This window comes from Tenrec ecaudatus, chromosome 4 (genome assembly GCF_050624435.1).
Source record: "Tenrec ecaudatus isolate mTenEca1 chromosome 4, mTenEca1.hap1, whole genome shotgun sequence".
Lineage (NCBI taxonomy): Eukaryota > Metazoa > Chordata > Mammalia > Afrosoricida > Tenrecidae > Tenrec > Tenrec ecaudatus.
In genome coordinates, this window is record NC_134533.1 from 72,692,305 (window position 1) to 72,715,786 (window position 23,482).

At 50.5% G+C, this 23,482-nt stretch overlaps 1 protein-coding gene across 1 annotated transcript; it reads left to right on the plus strand.

Moving 5' to 3' along the window:
• Positions 1-1,313: 1,313 nt before the first annotated feature.
• On the plus strand, positions 1,314-23,355 carry MOGAT2 (monoacylglycerol O-acyltransferase 2). The gene is made up of 6 exons (XM_075547784.1): positions 1,314-1,401; positions 6,035-6,213; positions 18,023-18,227; positions 18,538-18,712; positions 19,305-19,504; positions 23,201-23,355. The coding sequence occupies exons 1-6, from the start codon at positions 1,314-1,316 to the stop codon at positions 23,353-23,355; spliced, it is 1,002 nt and encodes a 333-aa protein (XP_075403899.1).
• The last annotated feature ends 127 nt before the right edge of the window (positions 23,356-23,482 follow it).

Below are 23,482 nucleotides of genomic sequence, written 5' to 3' on the forward strand. Positions count from 1 at the left end.
CAATGCTACCCGATGTGCTACAGAAGTGAGTGAAACATTTCTAAAAATGTTGACATTCTGTTGTACACATTGCCTGTAAAGAAATAATGTGCCCACGCATGTTGGCCAATTGTCGCCCGAGGTCAAAGGTGGAGTCTGTCTAGAAATGTACTGTGACCGTCAGGCTTTCTTCCTCATCTTTATTTTCCCTTTAAAGTGTCGGAATGCCAACACTGAAATGAACCAAACCCACAGAGTAAGTTGTTTGTTTTTTCAAAGAAGATGCCCAGCACAAGACACGACAGGATTTCAGCAGACTCCGGAGTGAGTACAAGCTATCAACAATAGTCTTGCAACATGTGCACACTGAGGCGCTTTGGGGAAAGGGGAAATAGGACAGGTGTCAAGAAACCCTTGCTGCTGCTGTTGGCGGTAAGTGTGAGGTCCGTTGGAACCCCCAGCGACCCCGAGTACCACAGAAGGAAACGCCCCAGTCCCAGCCATCATCGTTTGAGCCCACTTGCAATGGCGGGGCCCACCCATCTCGTGGAGGGTCTTCCTCTCTGCAGTCCCAGCCATCGTCGTTTGAGCCCACTTGCAATGGCGGGGCCCACCCATCTCGTGGAGGGTCTTCCTCTCTGCAGTCCCAGCCATCGTCGTTTGAGCCCACTTGCAATGGCGGGGCCCACCCATCTCGTGGAGGGTCTTCCTCTCTGCAGTCCCAGCCATCGTCGTTTGAGCCCACTTGCAATGGCGGGGCCCACCCATCTCGTGGAGGGTCTTCCTCTCTGCAGTCCCAGCCGGCAGGTCCTTCTCCAGGGACAGGCCCGCTGTGATAGGGAACAGGAGCAAAGCACCTGAGCCCGAGGCTCGCGAGCATCTGGCTGTACTTTCCCAGGTGAAATTGCTCATGTCTGATGGGGGAACTCTCACAGCATGAACTTTGTGAGCGGCTCATCCACCGGGGGAGGCGCAGGGGGCAGGGCCACAAAGAGAAGAGACTGTGATTGAAGCCAGGGCATGGAGGCAGGTGATTGAGAGGTGTGACTCAGAGCTTTGACTGCCAAGTGCTAGAAAGGGCAGGTTTCCCACAATCAGACAAAGGTGGCCAGGCCATTGGGCAGATAAGGAGGGAGCTGCAGTTGTTAAGCCCTTACCTTCAGCCTGGGTCCAGAGTAGGCGGGAACTGTGTCCCTCCCCGGGTGGGGGTGATACCTTGAACCAGGGCTGGGTGTGGCCTCTTCCATGCTTGCTCAGCCTGAGGTTGCTACAAAAGTTCCTGGATTCCAGGGTCCCTGTGGCAACGCGCTGCCGACAGCAGAGGAGCCGGCACGATGAAGTTCGCGCCCCTCTTTGTGCCATGGCAACGTCGGATGCAGACGCTGGCCGTCCTGCAATGGGTCCTCTCCTTCCTGATCCTGCGTAAGTTGGGCCGCTTGGGAGCTGCCAGCCACACTAGGGGGAAAAGACTTCTATTCACAAGGAGTTTTGCAGCATTTACAGGTCCTGCCCAGGGGCCCCTCTAGGACCTACCCAGTGTCTTCTGGGCTAAGAAACTGAGAAACTCGGTACCAGATGGTCCATAGCTACTCCCCTCTCCAGTTCCTCCCTAAACATCCCCCCAGCACAGTTTTTCAGTTAAGGGCAGGCTTTCCCAGTCCCTGCTATGGTTGTCCTTCCTGCTGTTACACCTTGTAAATGTCCTAGCTCCTCCCCAGGGGACAGAGAGAAAGTGTCTTAAATGCCCAGGGTGCATTTAATGCCCCAGGCAGTATCCAAAGGGAAATGGGTAGAGAGGATAGAGGGAGAGGGAGGGATGGAGGAAGAAAAAAGGAGGAAGAAGAGGAGAAGGAGAGAGAGAGAGAGAGAGAGAGAGAGAGAGAGAGAGAGAGAGAGAGAGAGAGAGAGAGAGAGAGAGAGATCATGTTGCAGGAAGGAGAAGCCTGGGGAAGTCCAAGCTCAGAGTAAACAGCAAGATCTGCTGGCTCCTGCTCCGCTCAGGGGGATGAGCACAGGGGAAAAGGTCCTGGTGGCACACATAGTTAAGCACTTGTCTACTAGTTTAAAAGTTGGCAGTTGGAATCCACCCAAGGGGCATTAGACGACAAGGCTAATGATCTGCTTCTGTGAAAGGTCACAGTTCTGCTCTGACACACCATGAGTCAAAAACCACTTGACCTTGAGAGCAAGAAGGTGAAGCAAGGTGGGTGGGGGCAAGAACCAGGTAGTCTGTGTCCTCTAGCCAACCAGGGCCTACAGGGATTGAGGGACCTCAACTCAACCTAGCTTGCGGGCACTTTGAGAGCAGTGTAGCTGCCTGGCCATATCTACCTGCCTGCAGGTCGTGGCACACGTCAGGCTCTGCTGTGCCAGTAGCTTGGGAACCTCGAGAGTAACACAAGGGACCAAAGCAGAGGGAGGACAGCAGAGAAAGGGAGTCTGGGCCCTTGTGCCTGGTCTAGGAGGCCACACCTCAGCTGGCCACCTTATCCTGAGGGTAGAGGGATCTGTGAGAAGGGCGTGACAAGGTCCAATCTGGGTGCTAAAGGTCCCTGCCTGCTGTGGAGAAGCAGCCAGGATGTGTGGGTCCAGACGGATGGAGGGAAGCAGTGGCCGTCTCCATCAGGGGCGCCAAATTACAACTTGGTGCTGAAAAGCAGCCCCCAACCTTTTTTTAGCCTGAAAGCTCAATAATGGTTTTATTATTTACAAACAGAGCTACTGCCATTGAGTTGACTGTGATTCATAATCGCATAGAACTGCTCCTTCGGAGTTCCGAGGCTGTAAATCTGTATGGGAGTAGACAGCCTCACCTCTCCCCTGTGGAGCAGCTGGAAGGTTTGAACTGTCAGACTTGCAGCTAGCAGCCCAATGCCTACCCACAGCATCATTAAAGCTCCTTTAAAACACATAGCCACTTTCTAAATAGTTCCACCCATACCTACATTAATATCCTTTCATTTGTCTCGGGTGCAAAGCCTAAAATGCGCCTGACCTGGTCTTCAAGAACATGCTTGCTGCCTGTGGTCTAGGTGGCAGAGGCAGGTGGAGTGGCCCAGCCAGTATGAGGGATTTCAGAGAGGGGATCCACAGGGCAGAGAGTGTCAGTGTGCCTGGAGTGGGGAGGGAGGCCAAGGAGGGGTGGAGGCCAGGTCAAGCCACTCAGGCACCGGCGGAGAGGAAGGTTCGGGGAGTCAGCAGGGATGAGACTTTGTGAAGGGGAACTGGTGGCGAAGTGGGTTACATGTTGGCTGCTAACCGAAAAGTCAGCAGTTCAAAACCATCACTCTTCAGAGAAGATGGACTTTTTCCTCCCAGAGAGTTACCATCTCAGAAACCTGCATGGTCCTATAGTGTCGCTCGGAGTCAGAACTGACTCAATGGCAGGGAGGCTGAGGCGGAGACTGTGTAGCTGGTTTTGAGGAGCTTTGTAGGCCTGGAGGGGGGAGGAGCCGCCAGCAGTCACTGTGCTGAGGTAACAGCATGATTCTTGTAACGGCCAATGGAGAGGTAGCCTGGGGAGGAGGGCGGAGAGGAGAGAAACACAAAGAGGAGGGCTTCCTGCAGGTGGTGTCAAAGGGTATGAGATAGTTAAAGTTCATTGTACCAATCTGGCCAATAAACACTTGTGGGGTTAATTGAAGGGCAGATAAATGGTCGGACCAGGGTGCAGCTGCCTTAGCCAGTTCCCTGCTTCAGCTGGCAAGGCTCCCTCCTGCAAGACATCCCAAAAGAGAAACCACCTGGAACTATCCTGATGCAGCCCTGGGTGCTGGAGCAGCCACGTGGAGACCCCTCCAGCGTTGAATTGCTGACACACTCACTGACTCAGCTTTTCTCCTGCAGTCAGTGTCATTGCGTGTGTTTTGTGAGATGACGGAGGACTTTGTGGATTGGTGTCGGACATATGGGCTAATGTTGGACTTGTGGGTTTGGGCAGCACTGGGTTGGGATGTTTTCTTGATGTGCACTTACCTTTCCTCTAAAACTCTCTCTTATACATGAGTTTCTATGGATTTGTTTCTCTAATGGACCCAGACTAACACAGGGGAGGATTAAAGAATCCTGTAGGCTTAAAGGCCCCTGGGGAGTAAGGGCCTCTCTGACAGGGGAACCAAGGAGAGGTAACAGACTTATTAAAAAAAATTAAAGTTTTATTGACATCTCCCTCACATATCATACCATGTTATCATGCAATCATATGCATATGTGTGTCACCACCACCACCAGTTTCAGGACATGTTCTCCTCAGACTTATTGTTAGCTCTCCATTCCTACCACCCCCACCCTCCCCTGCCATACTCCTATCCAGTCACTGCCTCTATAGGGCCACCTGGATCTACTTTAGATTGTTAATTAGGTGGAGGTTTACATTTCAAGTCACCAACTCTGTATCCAACCATTAAGCTGCTTATCAATGCCCCCAATAGCTTGCTTAGTCCCCAGCCCCCTTTGATTTTCTTGTCCCGCCTGTGGAATGCGGCCTCTCCCTCCGCCCACGTGAACACTGCCTGCCCCCTACTCTATTGCTCCATCGCCACCCCCACCCCCCGCACTACCCCTCCCTGGTCAGCAGCAAAGGCTAGTTCTTTGGTATGAAGACCTTCATCTTTTTATCTTCTTGATAACATTGGTCTCAAGGAGTGTTTCTCCTTTTGTGATTGACCCACCTCACTTGGTGTCATGAGCTCCAGGCCCATCTGTGCCAGGAGGCGTTTGGTGGCCTCATCCTTGTTTTTCAGGGAGGCGGAGTATTCCACTGTGCGCATGTGCCGAAGTTTCTCTCTCTCTTCTTCTGCTGAGGGGCATTTCGGCTCTTGCCATCTTGTTGTTGTGAGCCTGGGTGACTATGCACATTTATGAGCACCTGGTTCACTTTGGAGGTCCTGGCTATATTTGGGGGAATGACGAAGAAAGGGTTAAAGGAATACAATTGAACCCATCCCTGAGGGTCCAGGATCCACAAGGGATTTCCAAATTGGTGATTCCATTTCCGTCTCCCCGCCTCTGACTCACATACTCCTTCTGACCTAGTAAGTCCTAGTCCACTCTGACAGCTGCCCTGTTTTTGACTGTATCTCTAGAACTTAGAAGGGGTAGAGTTGATAAGTCGTGGTTGAAGGAATGAATAAATGTTGGGAGCATGACAAGCCCAAAAGAGTAGGGCTGAATCCCAGGTCCCACCTTAGTTGGTAGCTTGCTGTGCGACTTCAGCCAACTTACGTACCTTCTCTGAAAAGATGCTTGCACTGTCTTGAAGTTCAAGGAAAAGCCACAGAAAGCTTTAATGAGAGGAGGAACCTTGCCAAAATTGTCTCTGCCAAGTTGAGACTGGAGTAGGCAGGACAGGCTCTCTTATCCTAGAGTCCCCAGTGGAAAGTAGACCACCACATCCCGCGGCCTTTAGCACACACCTGTTACATTACACCTGCTTACGGGCAGCTGGTGAAGGCAGGTGTGAATGAGGCAGTAGGGAGTTTCCAGGTGACATACACAGGTAATGTGCTCAGCTGCTAACCAAAGGTTGGAGCTATGAGTTCATCCCGAGGGAGAAAGGCCCAGTGATGTATTTCCAAACTACCAGGGGCAGTTAACTGGGCAGATGAAGCAGGATGGGAAACGCGGTGGCGGCCCACAGAGGTGAGCGTAGAACTGTATGTCACAGTTCAACTCTGACACACCCGGGGTCCGCTCCAACGAGTGGATTTAGCAGCAATTGGAAGAGGAGGCTCAGGAGGGAAGTGACTGTTGGAGTCAGGACTATAAAGTCTGCTGTCTGCGAGACATTGCTAACTCACAGTGACCCTGTGTCAGAGAGAAACTATAGGGCATTGACTGTGCTTTTGGAGCGCCGACTTGGGGTTGAAGCCATGCTCCCAGTGTGGTCCTGGACTCCCTGCTTGAAGACACGGTGGCTGGTCTCTTTCTCCTGGGGTCAAGGGCTGGATAGGACAGTGCTGCCAGGAATGGGCATGTGGGCAGAGCTCATTCTGGGGCTCTCGTTTGCTTTTCTTTTGGCCCACTGACCACTAATGACAGCCGTTTCCCTCCCCAGCCCCGATGTGCTTCGCAATCTTAATAGGCCTACTCTTCACACGATTCTGGATCTTCAGTGTCCTCTACTCAACCTGGTGGTACCTGGACTGGGACAAGCCATGGCAGGGGGGCAGGGTCATCCCTATTATTAGGCGTTGTTCTCTGTGGAATTACATGAGAGACTATTTCCCTGCTTCGGTGAGTATCGGGGCTGGTAGGGGAAGGGGCTGGCTGGGGTTGGTTGGCGTGTGTTCCCACATTTTCGGTGTGCAATGAGCAGAATACTGGGCGGGAGGCAAGAGCTGGGTTCTGTTGAGGTGGGAGAGTCCCAGCTTCTCTCTGGTCTTGGCTTCTCCATCCATGCAGTGGGAAGGGGAAGTCCCCGCGTACACGTGCTCACAGGGGCACTGACCAAAGTGCAGGATGTGAAGCGGCTCTGTGGAAGACGTGGTGTGGCACACATATGTATCCGACAGGGGTAACCTTCCCACTGGCCCAGGTTTGAGGGGTAAAGGAAATTGACTCACAGGCCCCAGGAGACCCGTTAGCCCACACTTGCCTTCATCAGATGAGGAGACAAGGGTATGAGCAAGGTCACCCAGCAAGTTTTCTACTGGTTTGTTTGTGCCTTGACCCTGGGTAACCATGGAAGGGAGAGGGCCTGAACGAGTTCTCAGGTCCTCTTCTGACCATAACTCTGTTGCGCTGTGTGTGGTCTTTGCCCATTCTGAGCTATGAGTCCCCACTGCCACCCCCGCCCCCATATCCAGTCAGCACACCAGTCCCTGTAACTCTGAGTGCCTTTGAATCGTTGACTGGTTCAGGGCACCCCATGGCCACTGGTGAGCATTTAGCCCTAGAGACTCAAGGTCAGCCTCGAAATTCAAGTGAGCAAATCCTGCAGCTCCCATCTGAATCCCAGATGACCAAACCCTTGCTTGGATCTAAGCAGCTGGGCAGGGGGCTCCCCTGTGCTAGGACTGGAAAGGAGAAGCACATGGCAGGGTCAGTTGGGCCGCCTCTGGGAACAGGGAAGGAGAAATGTTTAGCGAGGGCCGTGGTTCTCACCCTTCCTAATGCCACGACCCTTTCATACAGTTCCTCAGGTTGCGGTGACCCCTAAAATTATTTTCACACCATAAATTATTTTGGTTGCTACTTCATAACCATAATCTTGCTAGTTATGAATGTAAATATGCAGGATATATTTTCATTGTTATAAATTGAACATAATTAAACACAATTAAAGCATAGTGATTAATCACAAAACAATATGTAATTATGTATTTTGAAATATTTATGTTTTCCAATAGTCTCAGGCGACCCCTGTGAAAGGGTTGTTTGACCCCCAAAGGGGTTGCGACCCACAGGCTGAGAACTGCTGCTCTATGGCAAATTATGACATAAGCGGAACTCCTTCCCCCTGCCCCCAGTCTGCATTACTATTGGCTTTTAGCATCGGTATCTTTTATAAATCTGGTTGTTGTCTTTGGGGGATTAGAAACATCATATATAAACATACAAATATATTTTAATGCATGCATACCTAAAAAGTTCATGATCCTCAAATCATAAACATTTACTCTGATGATGCAATTAACAACTGAGGCATCTGATGGTATGAAACATTGCATAGGGTCACACTATAGGTGGCGCCCCAGTAGCAGAGGTTACTGAGCCCAAGGTTGGCAGTTTGAAACCACCAACCACTAAGAAGGAGAAAGAGGAGGCTTTCTACTTAAAGTCTCAGAAATCCACAGAGGAGTTCTACCTTGTCCTATAGGATCACTGTAAGGCTGGATCAATTTGATGGCAGTGAGTTTGGCTTATTTTTACCAGGCCTGGTGGCACGTACGTTATATGTTGGGCTGCTAACTGCAAGGTTAGGAGGTCAAACCCGCCAGCTGCGCTGAGGGAGAAAGAGAGGCTCTCTGCTTTGTAAAGATTTACAGGCTCTGCCTTTTAGGCTAGCTAAGGGATCCTTTGGACTTCTTCTCCAAAGTATTCCCCTTTAATAAACTCACTCTTAAAAAGAAAAAAAGATTTAAAGTCCCAAAAAGCTGATCTCGGGTCCTTAAGAGTGGGAATTGACCCAGTGGCAGTGAGTTTGGGGGCAGAGATCTGGTCAACAGGAAAGCTGGTGGCAGCTGGGCATGTCAGTGACGATGGCTGTCCAGCGTAGGTGTGGCTCATTGTTGGAGTAAGACGTTGCCCACCTTTCTACTCCTTCCTACGGCTCCAGACACCAGGCTTCATCACAGACCAGGGCGTGCCCTGACTCCCAGCAGGGCCTCTTGGTTTTGTGGCTAACTCTTGGCTGTGGTCTGGGTGAAGGGTCACAAGCAGTTTGGTGTTCCATTCCATGATGTGTGCATTTGGTTTCAGGCCCTGGATCGCAAGCCCCACCACGCGTCAGCACTCACCCCACTGCTTCGAGTCTGCTGCTTCTGTTTGTCCTTCTTTCCCACCCTTTCCTGCCTCCTGAGCTCTATCCCCGGGCAAAGGCCGGCCTTGTGCGATGACTGTGCTGATGAGGGAGCGCATGCCAACTCAGGCGTTAAGCGTTACCGATCCTCCGGTAGTCCTCTCCATTGCTAAGCTGAGAGTTGAATAGATCCACACTTCAGACAGGGCCATGGTCTCGGGACCCCCACCCACCTGCCCCTTGAGATTTGTTCAGCCCACTGTGTTCAGTGTTGGGCTGCTAACTGAAAAGTTTGTGGTTCAAGCCCATCAGTCACTCTGAGGAAGAGAAACGAGACAGTCCTCTGCTGAGAGTTCTTTGGGTAATTCTTCTTTGTCCTGCAGGGTAGTGATGTCTCAGAATTGACTTAACGGGCAGTGGGCTTGGCTTCTAATTTCCACCCTGGGCCTCCTGGTGTGATCCCTCTCAGAGGGGTGGGCAGTGGTAACTGGCACCGGCTACCTCTTCTGATCTCAGGGTTGTGGAGGCTGAGCTTGGAATAGTCCCTTCGTTCTTTGGGCCGCTTGTATCCATGTGTCCTTGATTTTTGTCACTCTTCTTTTCTCTGCTGCGGGGAGACCACTAGTTGCACCTTTGCTGGGCACTCCCAAGCTCTAGGACCCCCGGTTCCAGTCACCAAAGTTGGATGTAGAACATTGTCTTTGTGGACTCGGGTATGCCAATTGACCTTGATGTCCCTCAAGTCCATGGTCCTGAGTCCTCAGGCTCCATTCTCTCAAATTATTGGTTATCACAAAAAATGGTTTCAAAAATTTGCCCCCTCTATGGTGGTCCAAGCGTTAGACTGTTAGCTTCAAGGTCAGTAGTTCAAAGCTACCAACTGCTCCATGGAGAAAGAAGAGGCTTTCTGCTCCCGTAAAGATGTACAGCCTCAGAAGCCCTGTGGCTCAGAATCCACTTGATGGCAGTGAGCTTGGTTTGCTTCTTTGGTTTTGATGGTCTACTATGAAGAGCCCGGGTGGCGCAATGTGTTAAGCACTGGGATGCCAACTTCAAGGCTGATGGTTCAAACCCTGGGTCTACTCTGTCCTATGGAGTTGGTAGGAGTTAGAATTGACTCGAGGGCAGGGGGTTTGGTTTGGCTTGGTTTTTATATTCTATCATCTCCCCGGACCTCACTGAGGAACAGGTAAATGCACATGCAGAACAGAACATCCTCTGTCAAGCCTACAGCCACATATGCTCACAGGTATAGAGTGGTTGGCCTTCCCACTCCCGCGCAGCCAGTGTGTCTGTGTGGCCCGTCATGGACACGCTCTGAGGCTCGCTGTCCTCCAGTCTGATCTGATGCCTGGGGATCCCACAGGACTGCGGGGAACAGCCCCTTTGAGTTTCTGAGGGTGTAACTGTTTGGGGGAGAAGAGGGCCCTTGTGCCTGCTGTGAGTGCAGGGCTCTGTGTGGTTGCCTTCACGGCCTTTAGCCTGTCTCATCTTTCCAGAGTCCTTCTTTGCCTCCTCCCTGATGTAGATGGCTTTGACTCACAGCGCCTCGTGACACGGGGCATCTGGGAGTGAGAACACCGGCAAACGAGCAGTTGCAGCACGGTATGCCGCATGATACCCACTAACGCCCAGACTGCAAGGCACTCACAGTGCCCTTTTTGGTGAGACTTGAAGGTCAAGAGTGGGGGCTACCTGTTCAGTAGGATTATTTCCCTGAGCCCCTGGGGACCCTGTGGAGCCCTGGTTGTGGCTGGGGGCTGGCTACTCTGACCTTCACACAGTGTCACCTCTCCAGCACCATCCTGCCTTTTCAGTAACTGGGCCACAAGTCAGGGAGGGAGTGGAGGAAACAGGCTCATGGAGGTGAAACCACTCCCCGGACTCATGGATATCATGCAGCAGAGTTGGGGCTCCTGCCTTGCTCCCCTTTGAGAGCCCTGCGGTCCTTCAGGAGCTCCTAGGGGCATAGTTATGCAGTTTGAACTCCTCTGGGCAAAGATGAGGCTGTCTGCTCCTATTCCGACCATCTCAGAGCCCCAAGAAGTAGTTCTACCCTGCCCTACAGGGTGCCGCTGTGGGTCTGGCTCTGAATTGGAGTCTGACAAGGGCAAGCAAAGGCTGAGCAATCACCCCCAGTGAGCCTCCGGGACAAAGGGCAAAGGAGTGGACGGGGCAGGGCAGGGACAAAGGGCAGGAAGTCAGCCAACAGAGACTTGCACAGTGGTAGGTGGGGGTAAAAGTTGGAGGGCAGGGAGTGGGCAGGTGGGGTAACCTTCCCTGTCACATCTCCTCCCCCTCAGTCTTGCCAGCAGACAAGCAGAACTTGCTCGGCGTCACCAGACATGGCAGGTGACACACGCCTGAGGTGGCCCTTGAGACAGACAGCTCCATCACCAGCTGTTCGCAAGGTAAAGCAAACTGCCTAGGCGCTGTTTTCCAGAGCCTCCATCTGAGGCGGGACGGCTGAGTTTTGAGACTCTGACCCTTCTCCCTGCTGTGCCAGGGAGAGGAAAATGCAGCCCACAGTGGGAGATCGGCCCCAGTGGACCGGCTCCCAAGGGTTTCCAAAGGCTGTTAACCTTTATGGCTGGGGGGTTCATCCCCCTGGCTCGGGCTTATGGGCGAGGGAAGGTGTGGCTTGTGAAAGACCTTAAGGATGGACACCACAGCAGTGAGTCTTTGCAGCACCACTCTCTGAGGGTGGGCAGTACAATGGAGTGGGCGAGATAGCATTAGCTTTGACTTTGCCTTCCAGCCTTCCAGAACAGGGCAGGACCCACACACCTCTCCAGCACAAGCTCTGCAGACATCTTGGGGTGAGCAGGAGGTGGGAAGTCCTCCTTCTGTCACAAGCTACCCCTGGCGTTCATGAGCCTCTCTGCACCCCTCTGACGAGTGGTCATCTGATGACTTCTGAGGTTCTCTCACTTCTGATAAATGGCCTTTGTTCAATCATTTCTGTGGGTCACCTTTCTTTGGAATGGACACAAAGCTGAATCTCTTTCAGGAAGTTGGCAGAGGAGGGAACACCTTTAAAATATGTTTGTATTTTGTGAATAGAGCGGAGAGGCGCTTACCTTTCAGACCATGAACTCTAATAGCTCTGCCATGAGGCAGAACTGACTCGCTGACATCACACAACAACTTATTCTCACGAGGAGCTCTGGTGGCATCGTGGGCTACGTGCCAGGCTACCAATCATAAGGTCGGTAGCTCAAGCCCACTAGCCGCTCTGAGGGAGAAAGATGAGGCCACCCACTCCCACAAAGATGCACGGCCTCAGAAGCCCACAGGGGCAGTTTTCATTCCTCTCTACAGGTCACTATGGGCAGGACTGACTAGATGGCAGTGTTTGATACCTGCAGTACTCCACTCTCCAGGGCACTCTGTCGGAGGGCAAGGCTGCTCAATGGCCTGAGGGAAATCAATGAGGGCTTAAACCACAAGGGGATTCTGCAAATGGATTTTGGGCTTTCACTGTCACCTGCTCAGAACCTAAGCTCTGATCCAATTCCCTCTTCTGATCTTGGATTTTGCAATTTACAATACTTGGATCACATGAGCTGGTGTGCTCCTTCTGTTTGGACTTAGCCAGTACCTTACTTAAGTGGCTGCTGTTTTAATACAAGCCTTTAAGACCTCAAATGTTACTCTTTCTGATTGTAGGGCACCTTCTGATTTCTTCACCACACTTTGCTATCACACTCATATCTTCAGTGATCGCTTTATGAGAGCAAGTATGGAGCAGGATCACATCTTAAGAGCTAATTTGTCTTAGATTCGAGCTTATCATTAGGTGTAAGCTCAAAATCCATCTGTATATCTAAGGATTATAATATCTATATCCCTGGTCTGCTTTAGATGTAGCCTTACCACATGCTTGAGAAATAATATAACTAACCTCCATGAAGTATTTGATCATTCTAATAATAATATCATTAATATAACCAATGGTATAGAACTTAAAATACGATTGAAAAATAAATATGAAAGCTTTTAAATAAAAACCGTGTGATGTTCGCTTACACAGATTTAAAACATAAGCGATTGAGCACTTTTGGAAGCGGGTTAGGCATAAGGCAAACGTTTCCATCATGCTCATCCCTCAAGACCAAACTGTCCACAGGATGAAGGCATGCCACGAAAAGTAAGGGAAATGCTTGTGTCTTTGGGATGGCTGCTGGGTCCTTCCATATTTTGTTCAATCTTGCGATCTAAGGAGGATTGTTTTCTTGTTATTTCAGCTTGAGAGATGTGAGTGTTTCTCACCCTTCTGCTGGAGAACGCCGCCTCTCTGCGCATCTCATTCTAACACTGCCCTTCATCTTCGGAAGCTACCCTTTGGAATTTTCTGTTCACTTATTTCTTTGCCTCTAGCTACTCCACATAAGAGCAAGTTTCTTCTAACGTCCACTTTGGCCTTAGTTATCTGTTTTCAGTCTCCTTAGTTATCATATGTTTTTTTAAAAATGTTGTTCTTAATGTCTTCATGAAGACCACACGGTAGTAAATTTTTGCTGAAGATAATTCAAAAATAGTTGCAAGAGCACATCAACAGGGAATTACCAGAAATTCCATTCAGATTCAGAAGAAGATACGGAATGAGTGCTATCATTGCTCATGTCAGATAACACCAGAAAGATGTTAACTTGTGTTTTATGAACTATGCGGTGGCATTCAACAAATTATGGCCAACATAAAATTGTGACGAAAAGAATTACTTGTGCTCACGTGGAACCTGTACATCACCATACACGGTTGATAAAATAGAACAGGGGATCCCGAGTGACTTCAAATCAGGAAAGGCATGCATCAGACTTGTAACCTTTCATCGTCTAAACAGATGATCCCAAGCTGGGCTGTCTGAAGAACACAGAATCAGGATGGAAAGAAGACTCATTAGCTTGTGATACCACCTTCCTCCTGAAAGATTTGAAGCACTTGATGGCGATCAAAGAAAAGTCTTCAGGACAGATGACACCTTGACAGAAAGAAAACAAAACTCTTAATTAGACCGATAAGCTGGCTTATCAACAGATCAACAGAGACAGGGCTGAACCAACCAGGAGTGTCATTTTACGTATCTCCAATCTGAGACACCCCTGGGAAGTCCAGTCAAAGGATGCACTGCAGTGGGTGAATCTGTAGCCCAAGCTGGCTTGAAGGGTTCAGGAACAGAGCGCGCCCTATTTGCATGGGGAGGGAGTGGATGCATTGGAAGGACGGGGTTGACAGGAGGATGGGGTAAACCCTGGGTTGCCAGAAGATCGAACAAATCTATCTCCGAAGTTGGACAGGCAGACTAGTCTTTGGAGGCGACGATGGTGGGACTTCAGACTGGCTTCTGGAGAATGGACGCATCATGCTTGGTAAAGTAAGTGGAGGCTCCGTGAAAAGCGGGAAGAGCCCCAACAAGATGGTTTGCTACAACAATGTGCTCAAGCACAGCGATGACTGAGGATGACGCAGGACCAGGCAGTATTCTGTTTTATAGGGGGGGGGGTGTCACTGTAAGTTGGGGCGGACTTGAGGGTACCTATCAACACCACCACCAACAACCAGTTCTTATTGTGACTTTATGCACTATGCCTCGTGATGGGATTTTCAGGAAATTAGGAATCCTGCCTGGGCCTTGGGACTTTCTAAAGTCCCTGCACTCGGGAGTCCTGCTACCCACCCACTTCTTCCTGCCCCTCCCTCTACCACTTTCTCCACTCAGTTCTCTAGACTCTTTCTGTTGTTTCCTTCAAAGTGCACGCCCCCTTTCCCCACCCCACCCCCGCTGCCACCTGTAATTTTGGGGCTCCTACAAGGTGGCAGAGGCTGCTGGTTATCAATGCACATGGGCTACATGGTTCAAACTAGCTGTGTGACCTTGAACCCGTTAATGAATCACATGTCAAAGCTTCCTCATGGGGACAGTCGCACCGGTGCTTCCCTTAGGGTTTGATGGAGGAGGGAGCAAGTTGGTAAGGGGCAGGTGTCTGGAATGTAGGAGGTGCTGGGGACGTTTGCCACTCGCTCCTTCTGAGGAGCCCTGGGAATGGAAGGGGTAACTGGTTGGGTTGCTAACCCCAAGGTCAGCAGTTTGAAACCACCTCTGGAACCCACTAGTGAAGTTCCTTCCATAGTCTATCCGGAGTACCCACTGGGGATGGACTTGGGCAGAGGGACAGGTTGAAGGTGGTCACACAGAAATATACCTGAAGGCCTACGGCCATGCTATACTGTCTGCTCCCGATCTCCTCTGAGCTCAGAAGCTAGGTGGGATCGGGGCTGGTGAGAAGGGTAACAAAGGTGCACCTGGCTGGGCAGGTGCAGATGGGGCCTCACCTGGACAGTCACGGTGATCAGTGCACATCTTTGGACACATGAACATAGATATCTTCTCACAGGTCCTCAGGCAGCAAAACTGTGCAAAACCGAAACCCAAGGAGCCAAGTGCGGCCCACTGCCTCCCTCTAAAGGAGAAGAGCAGAACTCCTCCGTAGGGTTTCCATAGGGTTTCCAAGGCTGTGAGCTTCACTCACAGAGGCAGGCCGCCTCACCTCTCTCCTGCAAAGCAGAGCCTCTGCCCTTTTGAGTAGGAACCAAGTGCTTAATGACTGTGCCACTAGGGCTCCCTCTACACACCCAAATGACTCTATACGAAGGGAAGGGGATATACACTCCCGCCCTCACTCCTTCATTCACCAATGGGAAGTGGCTGACACTCTTGGTACCTTCACAAAGGGCGGACACCATCTGGTGGAAGCCTCCTCCCATTTCATGCTGTCAGCTCAGCGTCCTTCCCATTTGGTGTGTCTGTATGCAAGCACATCCGTGTCCCCTTCTCTGCATAACGGCGGTGTTAGACAGGCATTGTCTTGTCCTTCGCTTTCTCACCTAAACCATCGCCGGTGACCATTTTCTTTATCGCCCAAGGCAGCCTGCTTCACACGTCTCTGGGCTGCGTAGGGCACTGGGTGGGAGGGGGCAGCATCAGCTGAAATGGGCCCTAGGGGTGGATATTTGACTGGACACAAAAGCTTTTCATTAAAAAAAAAAAAGTGGCAGTTGATGACCTTGTTTGGGTCTCTTGTACAAATGTGGGCCATTTCTACAGGCTAACTTCCTTAGAAAGAGTTGCTAGTTGCATTTTATGTTAAAAAAATTTTATTTTTTCTGAGGGATGTTGGGAATGGACTTTATGAAAGCGGCACAAAATTCCCCCTCCCCCACCCGGCAGAGCGTGAGACTTCTCATGACATGCCCCGGTGTCAGGGTAGTCTCACGGAAGCATCCGGTGGGGTCCTGAGGAACTCCCTCTGCCACGAGAATCGCCGGAGATTTCTTTCCCAGTTTCTCCACGAGGGAGCTTCGAACGGTGCGTGAGAAGATGTCACTCTCTTTTCATTCCATTTCCCTCCATTATTTGTTCATCCCGTTGCCCCAGGGATGCTTTGAAGCTCTCCTCCTATTTTCGTGTCCAGAAAATCCCTGCTGCTTGAGGGAAAAAGGCTTGTCCACACTGACGAGTTGGTGGTCTCTCTCTTCCCATGGTCCCCAGAGCCCCTCTGCAAATGAGGGCATAGGGGCAGCATAGGCTTGGCCTGCCTCCCCTGCCTGTGGAATGAGGGTTGGCCCAAGGGTTCTGGGGACCCTCTTAGGTCTGTTGTCTGTGTTCCAGTTACCAGCAGGTTGGGGAAGGGGAGGCCCACCCACGTCAATAGTCTCAGCAGACTCAGCTACCTTGCAGTCTGTCCCATAGCCTCTGGGAGCAGTCTTGTTCAGAAGGTATCAGCTCAGGCCCCCCTCCTCGCACTTCAGCTAGAGAAGCTGTGATTCTCAACCTGTGGGTTGCAACCCCTTTGGGGGGTCAAATGACCCTTTCACAGGGATCACCTAAGACCACTGGAAAACACCTATTTCTGATGGTCTAAGAAACCAAGACACCCCTCCTCTATCCATCTCCAGGCGGGTCCTCCCACATGTAGATACGCCCACATACAAGTACCCGGCATGAAGACTGCCATCCATGCTACACCATGTTCAAGACAAAATTTCATTTATTTGTCATTAGAAAGAAATATCTTACAATATATTAGATTTTATTTTGGTGATTAATCACTATGCTTTAATGATGTTCAATTTGTAACAATGAAAATACATCCTGCCTATCAGATACTTACATTTCGATTCATAACAGTAACCAAATGACAGTGATGAAGTAGCAAGGAAAATAATGTTATGGCTGGGGGTCTCCACCACATGAGGAGCTGTGTGAAAGGGCTGCGGCGTGAGGAAGGTGGAGACCCACTGAGCTAGAGCAAGCAGCTTTCCCCCTCCACTTCAAGGCTTCAGCCTCCCTGCTGCAGATCTGACCCCACCATAGAGCTTGCTGTTTGCTGTGGCTGGAGGGAGGGAGTGGCCCAGGGACAGGGACAGGTGGGGTGGTGGGGGTGGGAGCATGGGGCCACATTATACAGAGAAGTAAACCAGAATCAGTCTCCTGGTCTCTGAAAAACCCAAACTCACTGCCATCGAGTCGATGACAACTCATAGCAAGCCTCCTAGTCTGTGTCGTCTCAAACTAACAAGAACCGACCCAGCTTTGTCCTATGAATGCTCATGACGCCATCATAAGTCATTCCGATGTAAGTCCAATACCCTGCTCATATTATATATATATCTGTTTTGAGGGGCCGGGGATTTGTTTTCATTATTTTATCCTGTCTCCTTATGACTCGGATCTTTACTTCTCTTTGGGGGATTTTGCCCTGCAGCATTGTACGCAGGGCCTATTGCCCAGATCAGGTGTATGAGAAAGGAAGGAAAGAGTGGCTGTGGGGTGGTCGGGAGCTACTGGGCTGAGTTTTGTTAGAAGCAGAGCTTGGCTAGCATAGCAGCGCCCCGTGTGGACACTGGATGCCTTCAAATCATATCTTGCCAGGTAACGCGGAGAAAAAGAGAGGCTTTAAACTCTTGTAGAGTTACCGTGTCCAAAATGAATTTTCAGGAGGGGCTTATATGAGTGTAAAGGACTTTTGTCCTGCTCTGTGCTCGTTTTCCTTGGCCTCTCCACCTTTGTACATTTATAAATAAATGAGGAGTGTTTTTATCTGCTTAATCATGGTTTCTTATTTTGTTATTTATTTTGTTACTTCACATTAAAATCTTGATGTTCCAACCTTAAAAACCAGCGTTGCCATCTCAGAAACCCACAGGGCCGACCCTACCCTATCCAAGAGGGTGGCTCAGATGAAGGGACGCTCTGGAGCCTTGGGAATCTGTTAGGAGCTGGGGGCAATAGTCAGGTTGGGGCCAGGTATCCAAGCTGCACAGACAAGAAGCCTAAGAGGGAAGCCATTTATCCCAAGCCATCAGGGAGTGTGTGGTACGCTGGCACCTCAGTACCCCAGGGGCTGTCGCACCCCTTCTCTCGGTCCACACGGGAAAATCTCTGGTCAGATGTTATGCATGGAGAGCTGGCCACTCAGAGAGGGGGAACAATTTGCCCAGGGTCCCGCTGCTGGTGAGGGGTCCAGCTGAGACTGACATGCAGGGCCAGCTCAGCCTCAGTGGGTGCCGTTCCTACAGCTGGTCAAGACGGCTGAGCTGGACCCTTCCAAGAACTACCTTGCCGGCTTCCATCCCCATGGGATTATGGTGGTCGGCGCCGTGCTAAACCTGTGCACTGAGAGTACAAACTTCACCTCCGTCTTCCCTGGTATCCACCGCTACATGCTGATGCTGGATGTATGGTTCCGAATCCCCTTCTTCAGGGATTACCTCATGGCTGGAGGTGAGTCCTCCTGTACCTGAGAGCATGGTGGGGAGCAGGGGGAGCTGTGAACCAGTTTGCATGTGTTCCAAAAGCAGATGCAGGGAAAGGAGGTGGTCAAACGCAGGGGAGCCACACCTACCCCACAGGGTGGCTCATGGGCAATGAGCTGGGAAGAGGGAGCGCTGCTCCGCCTTGGGGACACTCGGCTTGGTGGGAGGGGGGAAGGCGTCTGTGGGCACTGCAGGCCATCTCCTTCCTGGGAGGGACCATCCACCCTCACAGGCTCTGCTCTCTCATCCCTTTCTGACCCACCTTGCTTTCTTCCCAGGGCTGGTGGCATCACACAAAAACAGTGCTTCTTCCTTGCTGCGTAAGAAGGAAGGCGGGAACCTGCTGGTCATCGCTATCGGAGGTGCCAAGGAGGCGCTGGATGCCAAGCCTGGAAAATACAAGCTGTTGCTGAAAAGCCGCCAGGGCTTCATCAAGCTCGCTCTGACACATGGGTATCAAGCTCCTGCCTGGGTTGGGCCCCTGGATGCTGGTGGCAATTTGGCAAGGATGATATGGAGGCGGGAAGACAGAGACGAACGCAGATTAGAGCCTCAGCCCATTCCCCATTAAGGTTCTATCTCAGGCAGGGAAGCATTCTGTCTACAATGACCCAGAGACCCCCCCCCCCCAAGGGGAGACTCGGTGATCAAAGGAACATGTTCCCCGAGGCTGACCGAGACCCAAGACCTGTGTGAGCTGAGAGAGTGGGGCTGGTGTGCATCCCCGAGTACATAGAGAAAGAGGAGCCAGCTGAGCTCAGGGAGATTTGTTAAGAACCTTAGCAGCAGTTTTCTATGTGGGAGAGCCTTCTGATGTATTCTGGTCTGGGGAAGCTGGATGGTTGTGGCTTGGGAGGGACAGAGACCTGCCTGTCATCATCAAATGAGGTCATGATAGGTCTAGGAGAGAATTCAGGGGTCCTTCTCCCTTCCAGCCAAGAACCCCAATTCTTGGCTGCCAAGTCCCTGCTGGAAAGCAGGAAAGTGTGGAGTTTGTGATTTCTCTGGGGTCTTTCCCATGCCCTCACCCCATGTCTCCTTCTAGAACATCTCTGCTGCCCATATTCTCCTTTGGGGAGAATGAAGTATATGACCAAGTTGATAACCCTCCTGGCTCCTGGCTACGCTGGGTCCAGCTCAAGCTGCAGAAGGTCATGGGCATCTCTCTTCCGCTCTTCCATGGCCGAGGCATCTTCCAGTACAGCTTTGGCTTCTTACCCCACCGCCGGCCCATCACTACCGTGGGTAAGCCAAGGTCCAGAAGGGTAGGGGCAGTATAGAGAAAGGGGCCTGGACTGGGTGCTGCAGAAGGCCCTGGCAATGCACCATGTACACCTTCGTCCTCACGAGCTGGTGTTCCATCCTGGGAAACAAACACACAAGCAGATCGGGCAGGCTGAGATAAGAAATGTAACTACTGCCCAGAACAAGTTTCTACCAACTGAAGAGCACCTGCGGGGCCAGGCACTGGGCTGGCTGGTGCAGCAACACAATTCCTCGTAGGAACCAGGAGGCTGAGAGAATCAGTCCCATTTCCCTGATGGCAGCCAGCAAAAGATGGCCATGCCTTTCAGAATTAAGCTGTGTAACTGAGATTTGAATTAAATTTTACCTGATTTTTATCTTAAATGCTAGAGAAGGAGGGCTTAATGCTGACCCAAAGGATGGAATAAAAGTTCGTGAAGGCAAGGGCATTATAGGTCAAAGGGAGGCCTATCCACGTCTGTTAAAATTGGGTAGAAAGTCTCCTAAAGGTCAACAAACAGACCCCGAACTACTAACAGGATTTTTGTCTTGTTTTATTTCTTTTTTTCCCTCTTCTTTTAAATTTTGTATGTTAGTGGCTGTTTTGTTTGTTAACGTGTTGGTGTTGCTGCTGTTGACGCCATGTTTTTATGAGCCACTTTGGTGCTGTCAAAGCCATCTGCATTTTCATGTACATATTACTAGATAAGATAGGCTGGACAAACAATGTGAGAAAATAACGGGACCAACAGTCCTAGAGGGACATGAGAGTGTGGGAGGTAGGGGAAGGGAGGAGGTGTTGGCCAGTCCAGGGATAAGGGAACAACAAGTGGTTCAAAACCAGTGGAAGGAGGGGATCGGAAGAGTGGTAGGGAGTGACCAAGGGCAATGTAACTGAGAGGAATTACTGAAACCAGAATGAAGGCTGAACATGGTAGTGAGACAGGAGGAAAGCGTAAGGAAATAGAGGGAAGCAGTAGGAGACAAAGGGCATACATAGAAGACTAAATACAGACATATGCATATGTAAATATATTTATGATTATGGGGGAAATAGACCTATGTGCATATATTTATAAGTTTGGTAGTAGGGTAGCAGGTGGACATTGGGCCTCCTCGCACATACTCCCTCAATACAATAGCACCTTGCTCAGCTAAATGGTCATTCCATGATACCCACCTTCCTGACATGATTGCTGAAGACAGACATGTGCATAAGCAAAAGTGGAGAAGAAAGCTGATGGTGCCCAACTATCAAAAAGATATAGCGTCTGGGGTCTTAAAGGCAAACAAGCGGCCATCTAGCTTGGAAGCAAGAAAGCCCACAGAGAAGAAGCACACAAGCCTGTGTGATCATGAGGTATTGAAGGGATCAGGTAGCAGACACCAAAGAACAAATCCATTATTGTGTGATCACCTTCCCCACATAAACGCTGAAGATGAATGGGTGCACAAGTAAGAGTGGTGAAGAAGGCTGATGGTGCCCGGCTATCAAGAGATATAGCACCTGGGGACTTAAAGGCTTGAAAGTAAACAAGCGGCTATCTAGAAGCAACAAAGCCCACATGGAAGCAGCACACCAACATGTATGATCATGAAGGGCTGAGGGGACCAGGTTTCAAGCAACAAAGTTGGGGGGGAAATCTTATCATCCTGAATGAGGGGAGTGCATGATGGGGACCCAATGCCCATCTGTAGACAACTGGTCATCCCTTGCAGAGGGGTAGTGGGGAGGAGATGAGTCACTCAGGGTTCAGTGTAGCAATAATTAAACTCACAACCTTCCTCTAGTTCTTAAATGCTTCCTCCCCCTAACTATCATGGTCCCAATTCTAGCTTGCAAACCTGGTTAGACCAGAGGATGCACGGCGGTACAGTTGGGATCTGGAAACACAGGGACTCTAGGACAGATGAACCCCTCAGGACCATCAGTGAGAATGGCGATACCAGGAGGGAAGGGGGAGTAAAAAGGGGGAAGCGATCTCAGGGATCTACATATAACCTCCTCCCTGGGGGATAGGCAACAGGAAAGTGGGTGAAGGGAGACACTGGGAAGTGTAAGATAAGATAAAATAATAATTTATAAATTATTAAGGGTTTATGAGAGAGGGGGGACGGGGAGGGAGGGGAGGGATAAAAGGAAAATGAGCTGATTCCAGGAACCCAAGCAGAAGGCAAATTTTGAGAGTGATGAGGGCAACAAATGTATAAGGGTGCTTTACTCAATTGATATATGTATGGATTGTGATTAAGAGTTGTATGAGCCCCAATAAAATGATTTTTTAAAAATTGGGTGTAAAGCAGCAATCAAAACCAATTGCCATCAAATAGATTCTGACTTATCACAACTGTGTGACAGGGTTTCTAAGGCTGTAAGTCTTTACAGGAGCAGACAGCCTCATTTTTCCTCCTTGGAGGCGCTGGTGGGTTTGAACCACCGACTTTGAGGTTAATAGTCTAATGTTTGTCCTATACACTGCTCAGGCTCCAATCTAGTACTCAACTCACTGCCACAGAGTCAATTCTGACTCAGCAACCCCAGAGGACAGAGTAGAACTGCTCCTGGGTGTTTCTAAGGCTGCACATCTTTATGGGAGTGGACAGCCTCGTCCTTCTCCCATGAAACAGCTGGTGGGGTCTGAATTGCTGCTTTTACAGTTCACAGCCCAACGCACAACCCATGACGCTACCAGGACTTCTTAAAGTGGCACTCTGTGAGTTCTAAATTAGAAATGGAGACCTGTTCTGTGAGTAAAGGACATGGGCCTCAGTGCACAGACTTAGCATCATGTATTTCCAGCCGTGTGGGCACCTCTCCTGTGGTTCTAGAGTCTATTTGGTCCCTCTGCCAAGTCTGTCTCAAGGGTGGGTGTTCCTCCACTCACTCATTTGTGAGTTGAGCACAGTCTTGGTAAGCGCCTATGCCCTACCCTGCCCTGTGCTGTGCGGCAATCATTTCATGAATTCTAGTATTACCACTGCCTCCCGAGTCGTTCCCAAAAGGAGAGGTCGGGGAGTAGGCAGTCCCAAGGGGTCAGTGTTGCAGGTGCAGGGAGGGAGGGGAGAAGAGCTGCCTGGGCCGTGCACCAGCCTCACAGTAGAAATACAGGTCCTTGCAATTGGCAGCTCATTGAAGAACATTGTTGGCCTTAAAATGAAAAGTACCACCCCAGGGATCTAAAACCTGGTCCCTGCTCTTCCTGACTGTGTGGCTCTGAGCAGGTTTCTTAACCTCTCTGAGCCTCATTGCTTCACCTGTCCAACAGGAACCTCGCAGCTTCTCTCCCCATAGGAATGTGATGAGAATGAGGGGAGCTAGTGGAAGGGAAGCAGGTAACACAGAGCCCAGCGCCCTGCCACGCTGGCTACGTTACAGCCACCACCCAGCACACGTACAAATGGTTGATGGGGCACAGCTTTAAGTATATATATACAAATACAATAAAACTTAGGGTTTTTTAACTTAAAAAAAACAGTGCCGTTAACATTTGAGCACGTCAACAAAGCTAGAGTTTTCCTTTTTAAAAAGGTATAAAAGTTAAAAAAGAATAAGAGTAAGAGTGGATTACCTAGAATGAAGTGGAAAGAACACTTTCTTGCAGGGATGACGATGGGGTTGGGTGCCTACCTCCCCCAGGCGTCCCATGGCCCCCAGCAGTCTGGCTCTGAACTACCGCCCACCTTTGTGTCTTGCAGTGGGCAAGCCCATCGAGGTGCAGAAGGTCCTGCAGCCCACGCAGGAGGAGGTGGACCAACTACACCAGCTGTACATCAAGGAGTTGAGCAACCTCTTTGAGGCCCATAAGCTCAAGTTCAACATCCCGAAGGACCAGCACTTGGAGTTCTACTGAACAGTGAAGCAGAGGGGCCACAGCCATGGGGGTGGAGGGCCAGCTGTAGGCTGGAGGTGCTGTGATCTACAAAGGCCTCTTGGAGCTGTTCATTAAACTATCTCCGGAGGCTTCCCAGATACCTGCA